The sequence below is a fragment of the Trichoderma gamsii genome, assembly GCF_001481775.2.
Source record: "Trichoderma gamsii strain T6085 chromosome Unknown Scaffold_54.2, whole genome shotgun sequence".
Lineage (NCBI taxonomy): Eukaryota > Fungi > Ascomycota > Sordariomycetes > Hypocreales > Hypocreaceae > Trichoderma > Trichoderma gamsii.
The window spans coordinates 127,530-149,820 of record NW_020171391.1 but is presented as its reverse complement, the minus strand read 5'-3'; the positions used below and the strand labels follow the sequence as shown (position 1 = coordinate 149,820).

The 22,291-nt window shown below is 51.8% G+C and overlaps 6 protein-coding genes across 6 annotated transcripts; 1 reads left to right on the top strand and 5 right to left on the bottom strand.

The window, feature by feature from the left end:
- Positions 1-1,771: 1,771 nt before the first annotated feature.
- On the bottom strand, positions 1,772-5,255 carry TGAM01_v209998 (hypothetical protein; the record flags this gene model as incomplete). Its single annotated transcript, XM_018810111.2, has 2 exons — positions 1,772-4,765; positions 4,830-5,255. The coding sequence occupies 2 exons, from the start codon at positions 5,253-5,255 to the stop codon at positions 1,772-1,774; spliced, it is 3,420 nt and encodes a 1,139-aa protein (XP_018656666.2).
- Positions 5,256-9,939: 4,684 nt separating this feature from the next.
- Positions 9,940-11,624, bottom strand: TGAM01_v209997 (hypothetical protein; the record flags this gene model as incomplete). The annotated part of the gene is made up of 2 exons (XM_018810110.1): positions 9,940-11,299; positions 11,407-11,624. The coding sequence occupies 2 exons, from the start codon at positions 11,622-11,624 to the stop codon at positions 9,940-9,942; spliced, it is 1,578 nt and encodes a 525-aa protein (XP_018656665.1).
- A 2,248-nt stretch (positions 11,625-13,872) lies between these two features.
- Positions 13,873-15,233, bottom strand: TGAM01_v209996 (CK1/CK1/CK1-D protein kinase; the record flags this gene model as incomplete). Its single annotated transcript, XM_018810109.2, has 2 exons — positions 13,873-14,979; positions 15,222-15,233. 2 exons carry the CDS (start codon positions 15,231-15,233, stop codon positions 13,873-13,875), a joined length of 1,119 nt encoding a protein of 372 aa, XP_018656664.2.
- A 58-nt stretch (positions 15,234-15,291) lies between these two features.
- Positions 15,292-16,048, bottom strand: TGAM01_v209995 (hypothetical protein; the record flags this gene model as incomplete). Its single annotated transcript, XM_024550693.1, has 2 exons — positions 15,292-15,325; positions 15,687-16,048. Coding segments are annotated over 2 exons (396 nt in total), but the record flags the coding sequence as incomplete, so codon positions are not given.
- Positions 16,049-16,952: 904 nt separating this feature from the next.
- On the top strand, positions 16,953-17,336 carry TGAM01_v209994 (hypothetical protein; the record flags this gene model as incomplete). Its single annotated transcript, XM_018810108.1, has 1 exon — positions 16,953-17,336. One exon carries the CDS (start codon positions 16,953-16,955, stop codon positions 17,334-17,336), a length of 384 nt encoding a protein of 127 aa, XP_018656663.1.
- A 2,423-nt stretch (positions 17,337-19,759) lies between these two features.
- Positions 19,760-22,015, bottom strand: TGAM01_v209993 (hypothetical protein; the record flags this gene model as incomplete). Its single annotated transcript, XM_018810107.1, has 1 exon — positions 19,760-22,015. The coding sequence occupies one exon, from the start codon at positions 22,013-22,015 to the stop codon at positions 19,760-19,762; it is 2,256 nt and encodes a 751-aa protein (XP_018656662.1).
- Between the last annotated feature and the right edge of the window lie 276 nt (positions 22,016-22,291).

Here is a 22,291-nt window from a genome sequence, read left to right as displayed (position 1 = left end):
GCGCAGTGGAGGCCATCTGCTACCTGAAACATGCGCGTATCACAGGGCACAGGAGAGAGCGAATGGCTTCCCGGTACGGGTACCGCACAGCACCTCCGTACGAGTAAAGTGCATGCAGGCCTAAGAGCGACTAACACTGAACCCGGAAGCCCCAGTGTAAATTTCAGGGTCCAATACGGAGTACCAGGCGGCAGAGTCTGAGCGTCGGCGATATGAGGATTGAAACTCGCACATGCTGGATCAGGTATGTAGATGGTTGCTCCGAGTGCAACTAAACACTGAATCTTGATTCCCTTTATTACAGCAGCTACCTCAATTCCATTTGCTACAGCGGCCACTGGATTCCAAACCTCGCATTTGCTTCGCCACCCACGTCGGAATATTGACAAAACAAAAAAAGCTTGCTTACCTCGTATCTTTAACACTTATCAAGCTCTAAAAATCCAAGTATAGCTCTCGCAAGCATGCACTAGCACTTTTGTGGTGTGTGCCACAATCTCACATGCTCTGCCCCCCTCTTCTCCTCTCATCATCAAAGCATAATGTCAACCCCCTCCAAACGGATTGATTTGGCAGAAAAAAGAGAAGGCCAATACTAAATCTCAGCTGATCTTCCTCTATTTTCGAAAAAAAATCTCATCAGTGGGGGAAATGAGAGATCAATGCCCTGGATCCGCTTTTTCTTTTCTTCAACAAAAATCCTTACAAGGGAGATTTGATGAATGAAATGATGAAATACCGTAAAACAAACCACAACCAAACAAGCTGCAGGCTAAGGAAACAAGGACCCCTTGTTTCCTACGGGCGATCCGAGAGGGGCAAAAGGCCACTTAATACGCGCTTAAACCCTGGATAAATGGCCGTATCTAGATGCAAAGAGGGAGAGCAATGACAGGCTCTCTTCTGAAACAGCGTTGCCATGAGGAAGCGAGTGGCATCATGCCATTTCTCATTCTCACGGATCACGTTCCTAGCATTGGCTGCTCATGTTAATCTAATTACCTGCTAGTATAGAGTAGTAAATGTACCCAAGTAACCACATCTGGAGAAAATAATAAACACTGCCGGATCAGAGCCCGGCTCGGGAGTCTAGCCGAGGACCTTTTACTTTCCGTATATTGCAAAGGATCAAATCGGCTTGTTTTTCATCGTTAAATCCTAGATTAAATGCCCAATGGCAATGCCGCTATTATTACTTGCCCTTCTGGGATAGCTAGCTAGCCGGTACCAATATACCGTTCCTCTGCCAGAGCAACCACAGTTGCATTCCAAGGGTTTTGGTCTTGGCTGGGGTTTAAGATTTCGTGCTCTATCTGTAACGATACTAATGATAAGCTCCAAGATCTTGTATATATCGATAGATGAAGCACGTGATTCTCAGATGGCTGCTTCCGACGACCTCTTCTATAACAGAACGTAGAAAGCAGAAAGAAAAGAACCTATAGTATGATTTTTCTAACATATATCTCGAATCCAAACCAAAGAGAACCACACGGTAGACCAGACATGTCCATATCCGCCAGACATAAGAAAAGGAAACAGCTAATAGACAGCAGCATCATCTTCTTTACCCCATTGCCTCCCTCACTCTATTCCTCCGTCGTCAGTTTATAACGCACTTGTCCGCATTGAATCTCAATTATGAGAGCTGAAAGCACACACAGTATGAAGGAGACAAAATAGAAATCCTGTATCTTCATTTCCCAATTGAAGAAGATCACAACTACCCGACATAAAAGATGGTATACGATCATCTTCAGTCTTCCTCCTATTACCCTTCAAATTCTAGTACAGCCGACCCCCCTGTCGTCGACGCGCTGTTCGCTCGGCGCCGTCCAGCCGCCGTGTCAACCTCTAGTAAGTTATGATCATGCCCTGGTCCCTTCGAAGCCGCCCCGGACCCTGCTTGTGCATCTGCTCCATCTAAAAGGTCACGGTCAGTGCTCATCACTGACCGGCGCTCAATATCCGTGCTAGCGCCCTTTCTCATGCCAATTGCCACGCCAACATCGTCATCGTCTTCTTCATCGTCCTCTGTCCGCTGGCTGGGCAGAGCATTCTTTTCCAGCTCTCTTTGAGCCTCTTCCATCCTCCTTCGCACCTCGGTCGCCACCCGCATTCCGTCCGTGACAATGTTATCCAAAACACCGCGTAAGCCACGGCCGCCTCCCATGGGTCCAGATTGGGCCTGGGCCTGTGATCGGGCGCTAAAGCCTAGATTGGAGAATGTGGTGAGTGAAGGGCCGTAATAGGAGCTGCTGGGGGCCTGGAGGCCCTCGATGATATGGAGCGACGTCGGGAAAGACGACTCAAAGAACTGTTCGAGTATCTCATCTGCCAACACAACCATCCGAAAGGTTGGAAGCGTGATATGGAGGGGATGAGCCGGGTCGAGCGCTGCGTTGGCTGCTTCGGCCTTGGCTTTTGACACGCGCCGACGAGATTCGTTATCACCACTGGCGCCGTCAAAGCTCTCTTTGTTCGGACTCAGCATGTCTGCAGTCTTCTTGGCTTTTGTAGGAGTACCAGGTGGTGATTTTTCGAGTGCCAGGAGATCTTCCTCCTCCTCCTCCTCCTCCTCCTCCTCCTCCTCCTCCTCCTCCTCTTCATCGTCCTCATCATCTCCGATTGCGAAAGCATTTGGATCAACCATGAGGTCTTCATCCAGTGTCGAAGTTCCAAAGTCCTGTCCACCTTGATTTTTTGGGTGGTCAGGGTCGGCATACTCGAAACATCGCCTGATAAATGCGCTGATGCTCCCCAAGAACCGCTCGTTGGTCGATATTTCGGGGGGCAAGCTGCTTTGAGAGTCGCTGGCGCTCATATCGCCATTTAGTCCGATGCTCGAAGCCCCTGGGCTCAGCGTGCCTTCCAGTCCGCGTCGAGACAAGAAGAGCAAAGCCTCAGATATCCGCAAGATGCCCTCTCGATCCACCTTTCCATCGTTATCATCGTCGTAGAGCTCAAAGAAATACGTGATTGTGCCCATGATGTCTTTCTTGCCTTTGATTCTAGCTATGCCGGTCACCACATTTTGCAGGGTCAACGCCGATGATCCGTCCACATCCCACTTGTTGAAAACCCGTCGCAGAAACTCATGTTCTGCGGGCTCGGGTCCGTTACCCCAAGGCGACATGGAATCAGGAACCTTCTTGGCACCGTAATACTTGCCTTCTCCCCCATTCGCCTTGGAATCTGAGATGGCCCACTTTGACATGCCAGCCAAAAACTCACGGAAGGCATCGTAATCCATTAGACTGGTGCTTGGGCCAAGTCCAACACGACCCTTTTCCACCTCGTTGGGAGCAGTTGTGGCGAGGATTTCCGAGGCCCGCAGTCTGCTACTCTTTGCCTGGCGCTTCAGCTCTTCCTGGATCATCAGATCCCGTTGTTGCCGCTCGTACAAGACGTTATAGAACCGATCGTACAGGGATCCGAGCTCGTCTGGGCTTAGCAGCTTGCTGTCGGGTCCTAGGTTGCGAATCGCCGTCCTCTTAGCAAAGCTCTCAATGTTGTTCAGGACAGAGTCCTTGTTCTTTAGCCGGAGCTCTGTGATGCTGCTATGAGTGACTCCAGAGAACTCCTTAAAGGCCACAACCATGAGCTCCTGAAATCTCGTCACCGCCCTCAGCTTGGGGTTTTCTGACTTTGGATGGGCTGATTCGTCGAGTCTGGCAAAATATGACTTGAGGACAGATATGAAGGCGCCGTCATCAGGTGCGTCCAGCAATTCTTCGCCGTTGATGCGCAGGATTGCAAGGCCAACCTGGAACAGCACTTTAGGACCTTCGACGAAGAAGACATCCAAGACGCGGAACGCAAAAACCAAGGGCATAGAATTAATATACAGAGAAAGGAACCATGGAAGCGAAACGACTGATAGCTGAACATCGCTCTTTACAAGATGATCCCACAGAATGGGCATGGTCTTTTCAACAAGAGATTCAAAAACTTTTTGATCCAAGAGGGTGCCGTACATGGTCGTAGAGTAATACCCTGGGACTAGACGATCGCACAGGGCCGAGAGAAGGAAAAAGGCCTGCGACTCCGACATGTAGATGAGCAGCGCGGCCACAACGATATTCATAGCCTGACAGTAGCCCACATCAGCATTGACCCAGCTGTAGGCCGTGAGGACACGACGTAGCCTGCCAATGCCTTCCTCGCTCTGGAAGCCAGGATACTCGGGCAGACTGCGATTGAGATCTTTTTCGATCTCATCAATGGCAAGGGATTCCTGGCCCTTGAACTTGGCCAGCGTATCAGAGTATAGCGTCGGGTTTTCCAGCCGAAGATAGAGAGAGCCAGAGGTCACCTCCCATATCTCGCCCCGGAGTCTGTTCGGGAGACCAACGCGGATAAGCTTGTGGAAGGTGGGTTGACGGATCAGCATCATATTCCGGCCATTATCTCGAAGATATTCGGCCCATAGCCTCATCTTGGCCCTGTCGCGGAGCTTCTTTGGATCTCCGGGGTATCGGAAAGCCATGCCCAGTCCTGCATCCGGTGGTGACACGTTCGCCTTGTCATCTGTCCGCAAGAGATGTTCCGAGTAGCATTCGGCCACCACTTTGCGCAGCTTGCCAACATTGCCAACTCCGGCTCTCAGGCCTCGCTTCAAGCCGTCGCAGAACCTTTCACAAGCCTGCCGAGTGCCCGCCAAGTGAATGGTAATCCGCTGTTCTCGAACGTTCTTGTTGTTGCCGTTGCCGGGCTTTGAAGTGTCCGCTAGTAAGCCATTCCAAGTAGTAATCGCAAGTGCAAACTGGTGATTTCCGCCTGTTAGTCATTTCGTATATCACGTTGTTTCGATACCAGATACGACATACTTGAAAGTTTTGGCTATTCAATCTCTCCACTCGCCTGACAGCACAGAGCGGGAACGTGAAGCCGCTTCCGCTCGGGCCGCTGCCATTGGTCTGGCCGGTAAAAGCGGAAGAAGTCGAAGTGCTCGCTGACTGCGTGAAGCTTGTCGGCGTCGTCGAGAAGCACATGTAGGCCTCGGAAAGATGTAGCTTTCCAGCATAGTGCCATCCCCTATCGTGGTCCGGATCGCCGCGAGCGGAATTTGAGGGCGGGATAGTCAGCTCCGCATTAATCTCGTACAGAGGCGTTTGTGAGGAGGGCAGTCGGAACTGGCTCTGGAACAGGGAGGCTTTGGAGGGATTCCGGTCCGAGTTGGAGAGGTTCAGTCCCTGGGTGGGATCGATGAGCTGCTGAGCTCTCTGGACGATGTTGGTCAAGTTGGAGAACATGGTTTCGACGAGATTCAAGGGCGCATGACGGTGTTATGATGGCGATGACTGCAACCCAGGCGACAGCAGAGAGGCCGGCCGTCGGATGGCTAGAAGAGCCGCTGATGAGCTGGCTGTTTGCTGTCGTCGGGCTGCCGGGATTAGGCCGTCGCGAAGGGGGGGAAGGAGGCGGCAGAGAGTCGTGGAGGACGGTGGCGAAGCTCGCACAGAAGCGGGAGGGCGGGTAAATGCTGCAGACGTCGTGGAGAGCGTCGTTTGGCGTGGACGTTGCTGGCAACGTCGGGATGCTGAGCGAGCTTCGAGGTCTGGTGGTGAAGACGGAGTGCAGTCAGTGACGGCAAGTGTCCAGGCTGCCGTTGGGGCTAGCGGCCGTGGCAGCGCTGGCGTTCGCGGGGCTCGCCCTTACGAGAGCTACGGGTACTGGTTCAGCCCGCCAACCAGCGAGTCTGCCTTAGCTGCAGGGCTGCATTCCACCAGCCAACCAGCGCGCCGCGGAGCCCATGACGCCTGGCAGGTCCGCTGATCCGGCACGTACAGGGGAGTCATTCATGCCCATCTCGGCACCTGGGCGCACTGCTCGTGCTCTAAAGTTCGAGATTGTTTTAACCTCCAGGGTTACCAGACTAAGGTCTGGTACTTATGGTAGTACGTGTACCTGCTAATAGCAGCACCTGCCTCGAGGTACGTGAGGTAGGTCAGCAAGGGGCCAGGGGTCGGTGAGATCAAGACGCCGTTCACAAGTCTTCAATCCTAGCAGTACCTGGATTTGTCTGACACCTGAGAGTTACGGTACGGGGCACTCGCCCGCCAAGTACTGTCTGAGAAGTATTAGGCCGTTTTATATGCCAAAGTCGCCCCTGTTTGACCAGCCCGTGACCATCTCTTGTAGTGATCAATGCGCTAGGGCAGAGAGACGAAAGGAAAATGCATGTTGGAAATTCAAGATTGACAGCTCGGCAAAATAGAAGAAGATAAATTGTATAAGAAAAAGAGATATAATACCTAAGGCCTGGCATAGAGATGATGGCAAGGTAGACTAATAGTCATTGACTCCATCTATGATGTGTAGGTCAATCTCTATCAGATGCCGCAGGGTCCGTGGACAATTCTCGTGCTAGCATCCACATACTGCATGGCCTTTTATTGGCTGCGGGCTAATGCGCGCTGAGAGTGTGCCGTTGCATCCCTAAATCGCAGTGCCCGCCGAAGCTGTCAAAAGCCGATGACTTACATGCAGCCTGCATGACATCTCTGGGAATGGCAGGCAATACCCAGCACATGGGTACATGATGTAAGGAATTGCTATGTCAAGAGAGAATTATGAATTAGCCTGATGCACAAGGCAAAACATTTATATCGGAGCTGGTCTTGGCGATTCAACAATAGCCGATGGTGCCATGCATGTCTTTGCACACTTCAATTTATCCCATCATTGATCACCATCGCCCTGATGTCATGTACCGGCCTGCATATAAGTGCCTCTCGTGTAAGTGCGTGTAAGTGCCAAGCCACAGCAAGAAAAGAACCTCCCATTCATAACCGGCATACGGAACGAAGCTGTACTGCACTCAATTGACCACGGCACGCCATTGACTGCCACATCCACCCAGCAGGAGCCACAAAGTCCGCAATGCCATCAACTCCAGACAAAACAAGGCCTCAGCACCGGTCCCTCGCTTTCCGAACGGATTCCCTCTTGCGCTGCTAGCGTGCCCCTTGGAGCATCGCCAGCACCTGCTAGGGTCTCACTGGTCAAACTGCCCAGTCGCTGCTCGCCTGTTGCGTCATAAGAGCCCCTCCGGCTCTCCACGAACTACCTGCGGTGGTAGCACAAGAGAGATATCAGCCTCAGCTTGCCTCTTATCGCCTGGCTCTTTTTTTCCCACTTGGACTCGTCCAATAGCTGAACCGCCAAGAAGCAATTGAGTAATACAAATCAACACTGACAGCCTGACTCTGTCTCTGGTCTCCTTCTCCTCGCCCATCGCAAAACAATCGTCGCAAAAGAAAAGAAAGGCGCTCTCCCCGTATAAAAAAAGACATCTTCTTCATCAGCGCGCCGAGTCAAGCAATCGATCCAATCCTCTTCCTGCCAGCATCCTCCCGGATTCCTTTCGCCGGATCTCTCCGCCTCTGCTCTCGCCATGCTTCGACTGAACCAATAGCCGACATCTCCCTCGCGCTTTTTCCTTTGTGTCGCCTTTCACAAATAAAGCGCCCGGCCGACCTGTGTGCGCGCGCGCGCATCTCTCGCTTGCTCCTCCATCTCTCTTTGAAACTTTTTTTTTTCCTTAATTTATCGTCTTCCCTCTTTATATGCCTACACTCTACGAGGCCATGGACATACCCTGATTTTGTATCCGCCGACAAACTCATCAATCCAACGCCAACAACGCGTACGGCTGGCTTCATCACCATCACACTTTTTTCGCATCCCCGAGCGTCGCAAATGGCCGTGACAGTTGCTGAAACGCAGCCGGCCACTCCTGCGTTATCAGCCGGCATGGCCTCGTCTCACCAGCTCCACCAACCCGGCAGCGCTCCTAAGCCTCTGCCGCCGACTCGCACGTTCAAAATCTCCGATTTCACGCGGGTGCGGACTCTGGGAACAGGTTCGTTTCACCTCGTGCATCCTTGAATCGCCCCATTCTCCAGCAGCAAGCAGACAAACAAACCGGCCCTGGTAAAAGAATTTTCTTACTAAATATACACTTCTTCTTCTTCCTTATAGGGACATTTGCTCGAGTGTGTCTCGTCCGCCCTGCCAGCGCCACTGTGCCTCTGGAAGAGGACAAGAACGCAGAAGTCTACGCTCTCAAGATCCTCAAAAAGACAGAGGTTATCAAGCTGAAACAAATCGATCACGTGCGTCACGAAAGAGCAGTTCTTGCAGATGTGGCAGGCCATCCCTTCATCACCAATTTACAAGCTTCTTTTTCCGACAGAGATCGTTTGTACCTGGTTCTCGACTATGTCCCCGGCGGCGAGATTTTCAGTTACCTGCGCAAATATCGCCGGTTCGATGAACATATTGCCCGTTTCTACGCCGCCGAGATCGTCCTTGTGCTGGAGTACTTGCACGAGAAACAGGGCGGCGTCGCTTACCGAGACCTCAAACCGGAAAACTTGCTGTTAGACAAGGACGGGCACATCAAACTGGCCGATTTTGGCTTTGCGAAAAGGCTAGGCTATAAAGATGATAGACCTGTCGAAACATACACGTTGTGCGGGACGCCCGAATATCTTGCGCCAGAAGTAATACATAACAAGGGCCATACAACGGCAGTGGACTGGTGGGCGCTGGGCATCCTGATATACGAATTTCTGACGGGCTACCCTCCTTTCTGGCACCAGAATCCTATCGAGATTTACAAGCAGTAAGTTGAACGATTTTCGGTCATCATAACATATATCATATTTGCGCCAGCTAGTTGCTAATACTACAAACATTTAGGATTGTTGAGAAACCCGTCGTCTTCCCCCAAGAACCACAAATCTCAGACGAGGCCAAAGACATAATCAAGTCATTTTGTACAATCGACCGCTCCAGACGCCTCGGTAATATCAGCGGCGGGGCCGGCCGCGTCAAAGCCCACCCCTTTTTCAACGGAGTCAACTGGGAGGATCTGCTCAGTCGCCGCCAGCCCGGCCCGATTATCCCCTCCATTCGATATCCCGGCGACGCCCAGTGTTTCGACATGTACCCCGAGGACGACGGCAAGGGCGATGTTTACACGGCCGAGTTGGCCAATAAATACGACCAATATTTTGAAGATTTTTAACAGAAAGACACTAATAAGCTATATATACCTTTTTTTTTTTTTGGCTTATGCTTAATAATTTTTTTTTTTAAGGAAAGGGCGGGAAAAGGAGAAGAGAGCGTTAATGTCTTTTACCTGTCTGTGTATAAGAGTGTATGAGAGTTTATGAGAGTGTATGAAAGAGAAAGAGTTTTGCGCGTCTGCTTCGAGGGCCTTTGTTAGGATTATCTGGCGAGAGCGAGGATTGCTGTAGGTAATACTCTTTTTTTATTTGTTTTCTTTGTCGCAATTCACCAGTGATGAATCGCATTATGCGCACAAAGTGCTCAGACATCTCGGTTATACTAAGTTCTTTTTCTTTTATTGTTGCGCACAGTCTTTTGTTTTTCAATACCTTGAAACATATAACGAATGGGCGGGTTGGGTTTTCGTATGCGTGTGCATGGTCATCAGAGGAAAGGGGGGAGGTGGGATTAAGGAAAAGGAATGAAAGGCTGGTTGTTTCTCCTGCTTTTTGGAAAGGCTGTGTTTATCAAGTTATTTCCACGGCATGAAGGTATGTTTAGTCGCTATATGCACTTTGACGCGTCATGACCGAGACGATGTCGTTGTCTTATCAACAGGTGTATTAGGTAGTGGTTCATAATTAATGTAGTAGGTAAGGTAGCCACAACGAATAATGATAGCAAAAACACTCATACAAACATATACCCTCAACATCTCTGACCAATCCATAACTATGTTTCTAAGAAGCCTCTCAAATAACTCTCCATCGCACGAAAAGCAACAAGTAACGCCAGCTCTCTCAAATAATTAGGTTCAACTTCCACATCCAAGTATCCCATGATAAGCTGCACAAGTAGACAGAATGCAATATAAAAGCCCAGGTAAACTTTCAGGCGGTCATTTCCACCGCCATCGCCCTATGCTGAACGGTAGAGCCAGTACCCGCCCAGACTCGCCACCAGCACAGTCGACAGGATATACGCCCCCTGTCTCGTGCTCCAGAAAAACATTGTCCACCCAGCCGCAATCTCGCGCCGCCGTGCAGCGACCCGCCGCTCCCAGGCCTCCGGATCAATCTCCACAGGCAGACGGACTCTGGGATCGAACGCGTTGGCGCCACCGGGGGATCCAGACCCGGCGGTGGCAGAGTCTAGCACCGTCGCCGGAGGGGCGAGATCGGCTGGTGCCACGAGGGGCACGTCGACTCTGAGGAATACAGGGCGGTGGTCGCTCGTGCGAATCACGGGTAGGGCGTCATACGCGCGGACATTCATGTTGCCGCCAATCCAGGACGGAAGCTCGAGGAAGAGGATGCGGTCCGTCCAGCCGGGATATCGGTGCGGAGCAAATTCCCACTTCACTTCGTCGATGGGATTGCCGGCCTCGCTGGAAGGCCTCGTCTTGGAGTCGACGACATACTTGTACGTCGGTGGGAATTTGATCTCGTGCTCTGACAAGCCATGGAGGGTCCTGCCGGCGAGTCTTTCCCTCGTCAGCTGATCTAGATGCAAGAAGTGCGTGTAGTAATTTTCTGATCCTGGTTCCAGATTAGGAAACGCAGAATAAGGAGTCGGCGAGGTGGTCGAAATGCGGTAGTTGAGATCCCCCGCAACAAACAGGTGAGAAGATGGCTTGAAGACGGACAGATCGTGAAACTGCCTCTGCAACCGAAGATCATGCTGGTGCTGCTCCTCCCGAAGCAGACGAGAGTGCTCAGAGGCATCCCCCTCCTCAGACGAAATGCTCTCGCCTCTCGACTCAGCATCTCTCCTCATCTGGCTCAGCACCTCCTCCGGGTTCTCAAACGTCAAGCCTCGCATGATGGCCCCCCAGTTGGCGTTCCTCCGCGGCAGATTCCATTCCATGGCAGCCAGATGCGTCGCCACAAACGTCAGCTCCGTCGACTCCCCGCCAATCTCATAGAGCGCTCGAAGACCAACCGCTCCCTTGTTGCCCATCTCAGCAGCGCCGAATCCTACCTCGGCCTCTTGAATATCCTTGAGGCGGGTGGCATCCCGGGCAAATAGCATAATGGCGGTGTATCCCACGTTGAGGGACCTGATTAGCGTAAAGGGTTTCTTTGTGCGACTTGAAGGGGACGAAGGTGAAGCAGCAGCAGAGGAATCAGAACCCAAGACGTCATCACTGCCTTGTTCATTGCTCAAATGTAATGAAACCGCAAGGTTTACCGCCTCCTCAAAGCGGTCCACATACGGCTTCAGAAAGTAATCTCCGCCAATGAAGGCATAGCTTAGAGGAGCAATTTCTTGTAACGAGCTTCATGGAAAAGAAGAAGAAATTGTAAGCACTTGAATGTGGCATATAAAAATGTAATTATGTATTGTAAACGGGTCATCAAAAAAAAGAAGATCTGTACAACTTACAGAACAACCACCTCAGGCAGTTCCGAGGCATTCCGCGCCAGCGCAGTCTGCAAATGGCCAGCAAACACCGGCACGTCAATGAGCGTCGCCGCGCAATTAAACGACAGTACCAGCAGATCCAGCGCCGAGCCCGTCTTCATTGTATGTCTCTGCACCAGCACTCCGTCGTCGTCGCTTGGGTGGTCAGCGGCTGCCGTCGTCGCCCTGCCGCCAGCCATTATAATCCTTCTCCCACCTTATAAAGAAAGGAAAAAAGGGGATATTTATCCGGATTTTACCCCCCTGGGACAAAAGAGAGACAACTGCAGCAACGGCAGAAGGAACGAATGGTGTACAAGTGACTGGAGTTGAGAGTGATTGGAGAGCTGCAAATGCAGGTTTCGGCTAAAGAAATGTCGATGGGTATATTATTGGCGTATTATTGGCCGCGGTAGCGTACTTTTTGGCGCGGAAACCTCAGCTTATCCACAAAATACTGCAGGAGCGAGGAGAGCAGATGCGATTGGACTTTGCAAGCTGCAGCTCCTGCGATATGCAGACACAGCCTCCATATATAGTGTCTGGCATCTGGTATTTTTCAAGCTCGTGTCCAGCTAGGTATGCCCGCCTACATGGATCTTACCCATCTCACCTGCCTGCCACCTGAACAGTGGATGAATAGCAGCAACTCCAACTGCTGTAGGTCTAGCAGCAGGCACTCTGATGTGGCTGAGGTGCCGGTACATGGCCCAACAGCCGGTCATGCAGCCATCGCCAGGGTTCTACGCGGCAAGTGTGCAAATCAAGGGCCAGCCTGTCCTGCTTCCAGCGGTGTTCCGGTCAGCTGCGGGCTGTGCAGGTGCGACCACGACTGGCCGCCGCCACTATCGCGCCGGTACTTGTACTAGCACTCCATGGGGCTCAGGCCGGCAAGGGAACATGTGATCATGGTCTCGTGCGACTCCTCTGGGCTCACGCACGCGACTGCAGAGCTCGATGCTCCGTCCTACGATGAGATAATGACACCATGACACGGCATAAATAAAAGAGTTGAAAGTGCATCCATGTTGTAAGGAAAAAAAGACAAAATTCAAATTGATTGCAAACTATTTGACCTACTGGCTGAGTTGGTTATGACGACCTTGGAATCCTTTGGTCCTGCAATGATGGAGCCTTGAACATGTACCCGCCGCTTGCGCATATCAGATGTCTTGCAGATGCGACAAGTCGACAGAAGCCAAGTACTAATGCAGAGCCAGCCAAAGAGTTTGTCAGATGCCGTGGCGTTGATCCGTACTACCGCATAGTGAAGCCATAGTAGTGATATCCTCCTGATACAACTCTTTTGACCGTAGGCCATTTCACTCATGATAGTTGTCTTGCTAATAGTGAAAGCCAATTCCAAGTGTCGCATCAAGCTTGCTGCCACCGCCATCCAAGCCCCTGTGTGCCGAAAAAAGCAAACTTCACAGATAGCCTCCACTACCAAAAAGGCAAATGTCGGTTTCACTGTACCAAGAGATTGGCCTCTTCCACGTTCAATCCCATCGACATCCCCGGAAGCTGCCCTTCGATACATCGGCCTGAAATATGAAAACAAAATTGGGAACCAAGAAGCTGGAAAGTAGGATGCGCAATATTAATGATCAAAGAAAGATAGGAGAAAGCCCATTGACTGAGACGCAGCTGTACCGCAACGACTGAACTTTGAGGGCCATGGTAAAAATAAAGTTTGCCAAGAACCATGAGCCCAAGTTTTGCATCCTAAGCTCTCAAACTAGCCAAGGCTTGTACGGCCAATCTCTAACCCCTTTGGTGAGCCATTAAAGACTACCCAGTTGGATGTAAAGATTGCTTAAAAAAGAAAGAGTCCAATAATCGAATGCAATCGGACGTGCCGTTCAGATTAACCTCCCAATAACAGATAGCAGTTTAGGTAGAGCACCGAAGAGCTCCAGCCAGAAAACACTATCCTGTCACTTGAAGTAATCCAAGCCAAGCGTCAAGTCGTTAATATAAGATGCGTCGAAGAACAAGATAAAGCGATGCGTATAGGGCAAATGAAAATGGGGAACACGAAAAAGGGTGGAAATGCATGGGGAGGAACTGAAAGCCACAACGATCGACGACATGCTTTGCCCAACTGAGGTCGCCACTGGACGACTAATGCGAGCTTGTTGCGTGTCTAGAAATGTCGATTGGAGAGGGGTTTTTTCGCAGCAGCCCGCCATCCCTTTTGCTCAAATCCCACCACAAGAGAGTTGATCAAGAAACGAAAAAGCCAGGGACACTATCTTCAATTTGGCCGATAGCTACCAGAGGCATATCCCGCTCCCTTTGAAGCAGAGCGAAGCCTGTTTAGCGTCCACTGAGTCAGCAATAATTGTCAGCAAAATTCCCTTTGGCTAGTGCTATGAAGAATAATACGACTCACGCAGAGGGAGAAGGACTCCTTACGAGCTGTACCGAACTAGGGGGAAAAAAAACTCACATCCTATCGCTTCCACCGATGGCGCGGCTGGTATCGGGGGTATCAACGCCAGCGCCAGAACCTCGCTCAAGCATCTTGCGTCGAGAGCTGGGGACGGCGCCAGGCTTGGCGGCGGCAGAAGGTCCGGCAACAGCGGGGTTCATGCGAGAAGCACGAGCCTTTTCGTCATCCTCAGGGTTGGCCTGACCAGCAGCCTGGGCAATAGCCTGAGCATTCTTCTGGTACTTGTAGACAGTCCAGTCGAAGACGTAATCATATTGGAAGCCCTCGCGAACAAAGAGATCACGGAAGATCTTGCGGAGATAGCTGTAGTCGGGTTTGTCGTCGAAGCGCAGAGATCGAGTGTAGTTGAGATAGATGGCGAACTCGTTGGGGAATCCGCGGCAAAGGACCTCAGTAGGGGTGGTCATCTTCTTCTCCATAATACGATCGTACTTCTGCTTCTTAGTGGCAGCCTTAAGACCCTGCCAAGGAAGAGAGCCGCGGCAGAAGTAGAGCATAACATAGCCCAGCGACTCCATGTCGTCACGGCGAGACTGCTCGACACCAAGATGGGTGTTGATGGAGGCATAACGGGCAGTACCAGTCAAGTTCTTGTTCTCTCGGTAGGGGATGTGGAAGTGGGTCTTGGGATCACGGTACTTCTTGGCAAGACCAAAATCGATAACGTTGACCTGGTTTCCGCGCTTACCGATACCCATGAGGAAATTGTCGGGCTTGATATCTCGGTGGATAAAGGATTTGGCGTGGATGTACTCAATACGAGAAATGAGCTGATCAGCAAGGAGAAGGACGGTCTTTAGGGAGAATTTGCGGTTGCAGAAGTTGAAGAGGTCTTCCAAGCTGGGGCCAAGAAGGTCGAGGACCATGGCGTTGTAGTCACACTCGGTACCAAACCAGCGGACAAAGGGAATGCCAACGCCACCGGCAAGTGACTTGTAGACACGAGCCTCATATTCAAGCTGGGGGTGCTTAGCCTTGACAGACTCAAGCTTGATGGCAATCTCCTCTCCAGAAATGATGTTTGTTCCAAGGTAGATGTCGCCAAAGGAACCGGAGCCGATCTTGCGGCCAATCCGGTATTTATTACCGACGCGAAGATCCTAAATAGCACATTGTTAGCCATTAACTGATCTGAAAGAAGGCAACAAGTCAGGTTGTGCATGGCGCTGGGGGCTGCTTTATTCCCAAGAGGCTTCAGCTGAGCAGCGGTGTAATTAAATCGGGATAGCTGACCAGTGCACTGGCCAGTGGTTCTCGAGACAGAACCGTGCCCCAAAATTCAATAACACCCTGGGAGAGGAAAAGAGCGGCAGAAAGAAGATGGAAAGAAAAGGATGCTTACCATGGTCGTCATGATGAAGGTTACTAATTAAATGCTTCTTTCCGCGCGGGAAGGAAGCAATTTCGTCGATTTATGGAGTATCGGAACCGGTAAATCTGCAAATTCTGTTGATGCGTTAATAACGGACTGCCGTGATGAATATTATGCAGATGAAAGACGACAGGGTTGTGTTGTGATGGATAAAAGTTTGAAGAGAGAAGGAGAAAGGTCGGAAATGTTGAATGGGTGATGAAATGGTTAGCAAGGGAGTGGGCCTAGGGGCATGTTGAAGGGCGGTGGCTACGCCGCCACCAGCGAAATCCGGTAATAGGCCGAAGCATGACAAAGAGCCTAAAAGGTTTGCTCCCAGAAAGGAGAACAACGGCAGACGACAGGCCAGGCACTGAAAAAATGGGGAAATAGAGCAGCAAGAGAAGTGGCATGGATCAGAGGCTGTTTGACGTTGATTCTTAGTATCCAACTAACCTGCAGAGACGAGTTCGTAGCGAGGGTTTGGTAGGGCGTGGTGGGAAATTCCCGGTTCGAGATGTCGGTGACGAAGTAGCGCGAAGGGATGCCCAACCTAAGGTGCAAGAAGGAGAAAGAGAGAGAAAACAAAGCCCCCAAGATATTATTGCAAATCGAAACTGCTGCGGCGGGGCCGAGGCGATGGACGAATCGAGAAATGCGATGATGCTGGAAAGCAGAGATGCGGTGATGGGCCGATTAAGGCGCGAAGCTCTCGTCGGGCGGGAGGCGAAGGATGTCGTGGAGAGAAAGAAAGGAAGAGGGAAAAAAAAGCGGAGGGAGGAAGAAGAAAGGGGAGCTGCGTGAGCAGCGGCACTTTTTCAAGGGCGCCTGAGCTGTGCGCGGCAGACCTGTGCTGTGGCGCGCGCGCTGCTGTCTGGGCGCTGTAGCTGGGCGCTTGGCGCTGGGCGGCACTGCTACTGGGCCTGTGGGTAGTGGGCAGAGCGCTGTGAGCGAGTAGCATTGCGTCGGGTGCTACCGACCACTAATCCAATTGGCCCCATGCCGCTCCGTAGATGGAAGCCCGTACTGTACCAGGCAGGCAAGCATATCGCAAGGCGAGGCAGGACTGCTTGGCAGATTACTTGGTGCCTACTAGGTATCAAGTACCTAAGGTATGTAGATTCTGCTACAAGATATACACAAGATACTATCATTGCCTCTCATAAAGATTTACGGGGAGGCATTTGATGTCTCAAGGTTCAACGCTGGGCGCATTTGCACTGCGGTACTCGGTGCTGCGGCTGCAGGCGGAACGTAGCGATAAAGCACTCAACGGCCTTGGTACTGCCTACTGCAGCGGCTGAGTGCATTGAGCACGAGGCACTACCGCCAATCCAAGGTGCTTGAACTGCGCCAAGTTGATACGAGCCTAAATGGTATTGCCCCAATATCTACAAACTACCTACAGTTTGTTGCGAGCAGCAGCACAGCACACGGCCCTCGCTTTTGTCTTTGTTTTTTTATTTCTCACTTAAAACTGGGTCAATCCGCAAACCACGTATCGGATTGACTTTCGTGTTCCAACCGCTGCTCGTCGTTTGAAGCCCCTCTTCCCTCTTCCCCCCGTCGTTGCAGCCCAGTTCAACCCAAGTGTGGAGCTGCGCAGTCGCTTAGGTGCAGTTGCAGTGAGCCGCGTCGGAATTTGGGAAGCAAACAGCACAGCACAGCACGCAACTGAGGAGGCGGAGCTAATTGGAAAAAAGAAACAGCACGGAGCAGCAGATGGGTGTTGATCCGGCCGAAATCTCTCGAGCCCAGATGGACGATGGTGTGAGATACAGCCAAGACCGGGTGAAGCACAACGGCGCTAGAAGCCGCGATGCTCTGGGGCCGTGGCATCGAGATTGGAACAAACAAGTCAACAAAGGGACCAAAAAGGCTTTCAGCATATTGCTCTACACAATCCATGCGAGAGGCGCCCTCAGCCGCGTCAAGCTGGGCCGGCCATTGATCAGGGCTCTCGACTGCGTGACGGGCCACAAGGGCCAGGCCAGGCCAGGCCAGACCAGGGTGCGGCTCACCGAGATGCCTCATTTACCGCCCTGCATATGGACCACTGGGCGACAGCGTGCCAGAGGATGCAGCGCTGACGTGCGCTGGCGATGAACTGGCTATTATGCCTCGAAATGTGGCAAGCCGTCAGAGCTTGTGCTGGATTGCGACCTCATCTCGGAATACGAGAATGCTGGCCGAAAAGGCACAATTCGTTGCATTCTATGGACGATCGGATATCGCCGCGATTATCAGTACTATTGCCATTACTGTCACTGTTGCTTTTTCCCGTCTACCGGACGCATGCTTTTGGCCATATCTCACGAGCAATGATACCAAATCAAACACCAATGCATGGTAATATTGCACAGTACCACAACGCACAGTTGGCGGCTCCCCTTGAAACGCTGCTGGCAATAATCCAACCCCATGCCAAAAGTCAAAAGCCAACCCAAGCTTTACAGATGCTGCTCACTCAGCGCTTGCTTACCTAGGTACCTGGCCAGGACGGCACTTCGCTTAGGGCATCTCCCCCGTTACTCCGTTCCGTAGCGAGGCAAAACCAGCAAATGAAACTGGGAATAGAAAAATCCTGCCTGATGCAAAAGCCCTAGAGCCTCACTCACCCAAGCTGCAAATTCCCTCAGGAAGACGCCACCCATGCGCCCTCACCTGACCACCTTTGACATGCGAAGCCAGATCGGCGGCTGGCCAAACTCCTGGGGTAGCCCAGACAGGTCCCGAGCGCCCTTCACTCAGTAAAAAAGTCCCTCCAACTGCGCCCTTTGTCATAACAAAGTCGGTGTGACCGGCCGGTAATCTGAGCCTTTCTCTCAGCTCAGTAAAGTAAAGTGAAAACTTTTTTTAACATGTCCGCCCTTTGCCAAAGCTCGCCAACTCCGAGCTGAAACGTTGTCTTTGTGAGGCCGCATACAGGTCTGACTGGTGGTGTATATGCACGTAGATTGCAGTGGACTCATGATGGATGTACTTCCTTACGCCCTTTTGAGCACTCAGCTCAATCGCCAATATAAGAGAAATGAACCATGATCCGGAGAAATCTACGCGGGTTTCCTCTTTTCGGGCTCGGGCGATTCTGCATGTTAACTGCTAAGCCGCTTGTAGAGCACGATTCAGGGATGTTAGTCCTCCCACCCTGAGGTCATGTCGTCCGTTGAGGCGACCCTGGATCAAGCTTCGGTATTAGCGAGCGATTTGGAGAGGACGATGAAAAAGTCTCCGGAATTAGGTCCATGCGGCGTATTCGATCCCTTATACTGCGTATCACCAAGTGCTAATGCCGAGATTCTCACGTTGAAATCATCAACTGCAAACGTCTCTTGTATTCACTGAGAGACAAAGTTACCGTTCATGTACACTAGAATGTCAATTCAGCTTCCCCCTCATACTTCTCCTCTTTCCGTTCCTTTATCAACTTACCCTCTTCGCATTCTGATCTATCAAATTTTGGAGTCGCAAACCGTCGGGCCGCCAGCACCAGCGGCTACTTAGTCGCTAGACCGTTCTCCGCAATGGCCGAAAATAGATCAATTCCATATTTCTCCACATGGATCACCTAAGCCCGTTGGACCAAAACCTCGTCGTCCATACCAAAGTAGAGTACAGTGCAGAAATACAGTGGCAATACTAGAAGCATTGTATCACAAGACATCAAACGCACAGATACACATATGCAGGAGGGGTCATTTGCTGAAAGCTCGCCCATAGCTCCCCAAAGACTGGGAAAAAGTGGCGAAAAGCAAAAAGAAGTGACTGGGTGTTCGGAGTACGGGTAGCTACACTGCATCGTGCTCATCTCGGCGGTAATACTCCCCGTGGGCGATCGAAATATGCTGTTCTCACCCGAGGCGGCAAATTGCTATTACAACGCGAAAGGAGAAGATGTAAATCATATATTTCCCTGCACACAAGTAGTTGCCCCCGCTAAATGTCTGCCAAAGGGATAATCTCACTGCGTATGTGCTTGCCTTTCTGTGATGACGGCGTTAAGAATGGGCAAATGGTTGGTTACATTGAGCGAGAGAGGGGAAGAGGGAGGATCCTTTTCGAGTTCCTTAAGGATGGAACGATGTCCGGATTGTTCTAGAAGCCGCTGCAGATCAACATGAGCATTTAAGTTCGTGATTGTAACTGTACAAAATATATCAAAAAAATCAAAAGAATCAATATTTTATAAGTGCAATACATCGTTATACAAGTACATGTACCATAATACAAAACAGGGCAAGGCAAAAGCAGGCTTGATCCGTATATGATTCGATTAAATGGTACGTCATCTAACATGGCTATCTGTGCATCCAATAACGGTATACAGAAAACGGAGATGATACATGAGATATACCGGTTACAATAAATTTACTAAATAATCACCCCCTAACAGCTCCTTTCATCTGCTTTATAGTCACTCCTGGGTGTATGTCGCTGCTATCAATCCAAAATCTCGCTCATCAGATTCGAGTACATGCATATATACATAAGGAAAGGAAGAACGAAAGAACAACGTACTCATTCGACTCTCATGTCGGACGAGGCGGCTGAGGCGGCGGCTTAGACGCGCTCTGCGAACCAAGCACAGAATCAAGCCTATTCTCCAAACCCTTCCCCCTCTTATCAATCCACTTCAAGGCCGAAGAGCTACTAAATAGCTTACCACTGCCTATGCCCATCCCCATCCCCATGCCGCCCGATGACTTCCTCGGCGGGCCAGCCGGAGCCGCAGGCGGCGGATCAAACACTCTCTTCGGCGGCGGAGGATACGCCACGACGTGCGGTGTGAATCCCGTGACCACCTGCGACTGAGCGCCCCAGCCAGTTGCCGTTGCCGGGCGAGGCGGCAGCGGGGGCGCGGCGTATAAATCCTGGGGGTTTGGAGAAGATGGACCCTCGCTATTGGGAGTTGCGTAGGTTGGCTGAGTTGGATATTGGTGCTGGTGAGGAGCTACCGCCGGCCCGTATGGCAGGTTGTACATGGAAGACTGCGCATAAGGAGGCTGCGTGTCTGGCCTTTGTGCATCAGGGAATGAATATGGCGAAGGTGACTGTGGCGACGCTTGGGGCTGGTATGCGCCTGGTGATGGCTGTTGGTATTGAGGCGGTCGTGGTGGTTGAGGAGGTGGAATGTCGGCTGAAGACGCATAAGTACGTTGTGGGATATCATAACTTGAAGTTGGTGGCGGAGGTGTATACTGCTGGGCAGGTGGGTAATACATCGAGGCTGGGTGGCCAGGAGATCCTGTTGGCGGAGGAGGTGATGAGGAAGGATACATGTTTTGCGGCTGACTTTGGCCGATGGGTTGGAAAGGGTACGTAGTCATGTTCGGGCTGGGCAAAGCTGAAGCGGGCGCAGAATGAGGTGTCATATATGCTTGGTGTCCTGGTGTTGGACTCGAGTTTAGGGAGTAGCCCAGGGCAGGACTTGGGCTTGAAGGTAGGCCTAGAACAGGACTCGAAGCCGATGGACTTGGTGAATGGCGATGCGGAGGAGCAATCGTCGTGTGGGACACAGGAGGAGGAGCATGATACAGAGTTGAAATGGCAGCCACTGAAGGTTCTGCTGTCGCTACCGCCACCGTTGGGACATGAGGAGCTGGAGCTGGAGGTGCAGGATGTGCAGGATATGCAGGAGGTGGAGGAGGAGCAATAGGAGCAACAGCAGGAGGTGAAGCAGAAGCTGGAGCTGGAGGAGGAGGCAGACTGGGAGCAGGAGGAGGATGAGAACCAGCCGTTATATGTGGTGAATAAGGGCGATGTGGTGCCGCCGCTCCATGCAAAGAAGTTTCTTTCGAACCAGACGGCTCAACAACCTGCTGCTGCTGCGGCGGCGGCGGCGGCGCAAGATTCGGCGACGGTAGCGGCGATGATGTTTTCAAAGCCGGCGCTACTTGAGCAGCAACTGGTCCAGTGACCAGAGAGTCGTGAGCATTCAGCGGCAGCGGAGGCGGCGCCGAAGCTGGCGTCGATGATGATGTTGACGCGGGCCTAGGAATTGGCATCACAGCAGGTCCCATCACATTGTCTGCTTTCGATCCAGGCGGCGTGACATATCCAGGAGGGCGATATGGCCGATACGGCAGCGCACCTGAACCGCCTTCGGGGCCCTCCGACGATGCCATCTGGTGGTGTGTCACCTTCAGCGGCGCAACTGTCGTATTGTTGCTCTCTTCTGGCGGCAGATACGGCTTAAAGGCCGGCGCGACTGTGAATGCTGGGACCTGCTTTCTCGATAATCGTAGAGGTGCTATGTAGTCTGTCCCCGCTGGTGGTGATGCTGTTGGTACAGGAGGGGGCGCATTATGAGGAGGAGCTTCATCATCTCTGCCTTGCTTGTCATGGCCGCCGAGATGCAGCGGTAGTGGCTGTAGCGAAGCATCCTCCGCATCCTCGCCTTTTGCTTCAGATTCTCTCTGTTCCTCCATCTTGAGCTGCTCCATTTTGATCCCCAATCCACCGACACTCTGCTCTGCAGGCTCACGCCCACCCATATCTTGTTCTTCACTCTTCTCTTCATCCGGCGTCATCGGCCCAAAATACGCCCACGGATTTGCCAACGGCTGCTCAGTGACTTTCGCATTTCTCCCAGCGCCCTTCTCCCCCCCTTCCTCCTCCTTCTTATCAACTCGCGCCTCCGTCCGCACGTCTTGGTCCAGATAAAACGGCCATGGATTCGCCTGCGGCAGCGGCTCCGTCTTGGGCGCCACCGTGTCGGCGGGCATCTCGAAGACCTCCCCGCCGGCGAACTGCGACGGAGGAGGGTGCTGGTGATGATGCGCCATGGCGACGGATTACATGTAAGATGACGCGCGGCGGCGGGCCTTTCTCCTTTCCTTTCTTTTCGGTTTCGAACAAAACTCCAGATCTCGCCCGTTCACACCGCGGTTTATATGTATCGTATCACAACTGTGCGTATTTATTGCTGCGCCTTCGCCGTCGTCGTATGCCGGTCTTCGTATCGAGCTGGGGGTCGTGGTCGCAAACAAATGCCAGAAAGGCAAAAAGCTGCTGTAACAGGGCTACCGTGGCCGTTTAAACCCGGTATTAAACCCCAAATA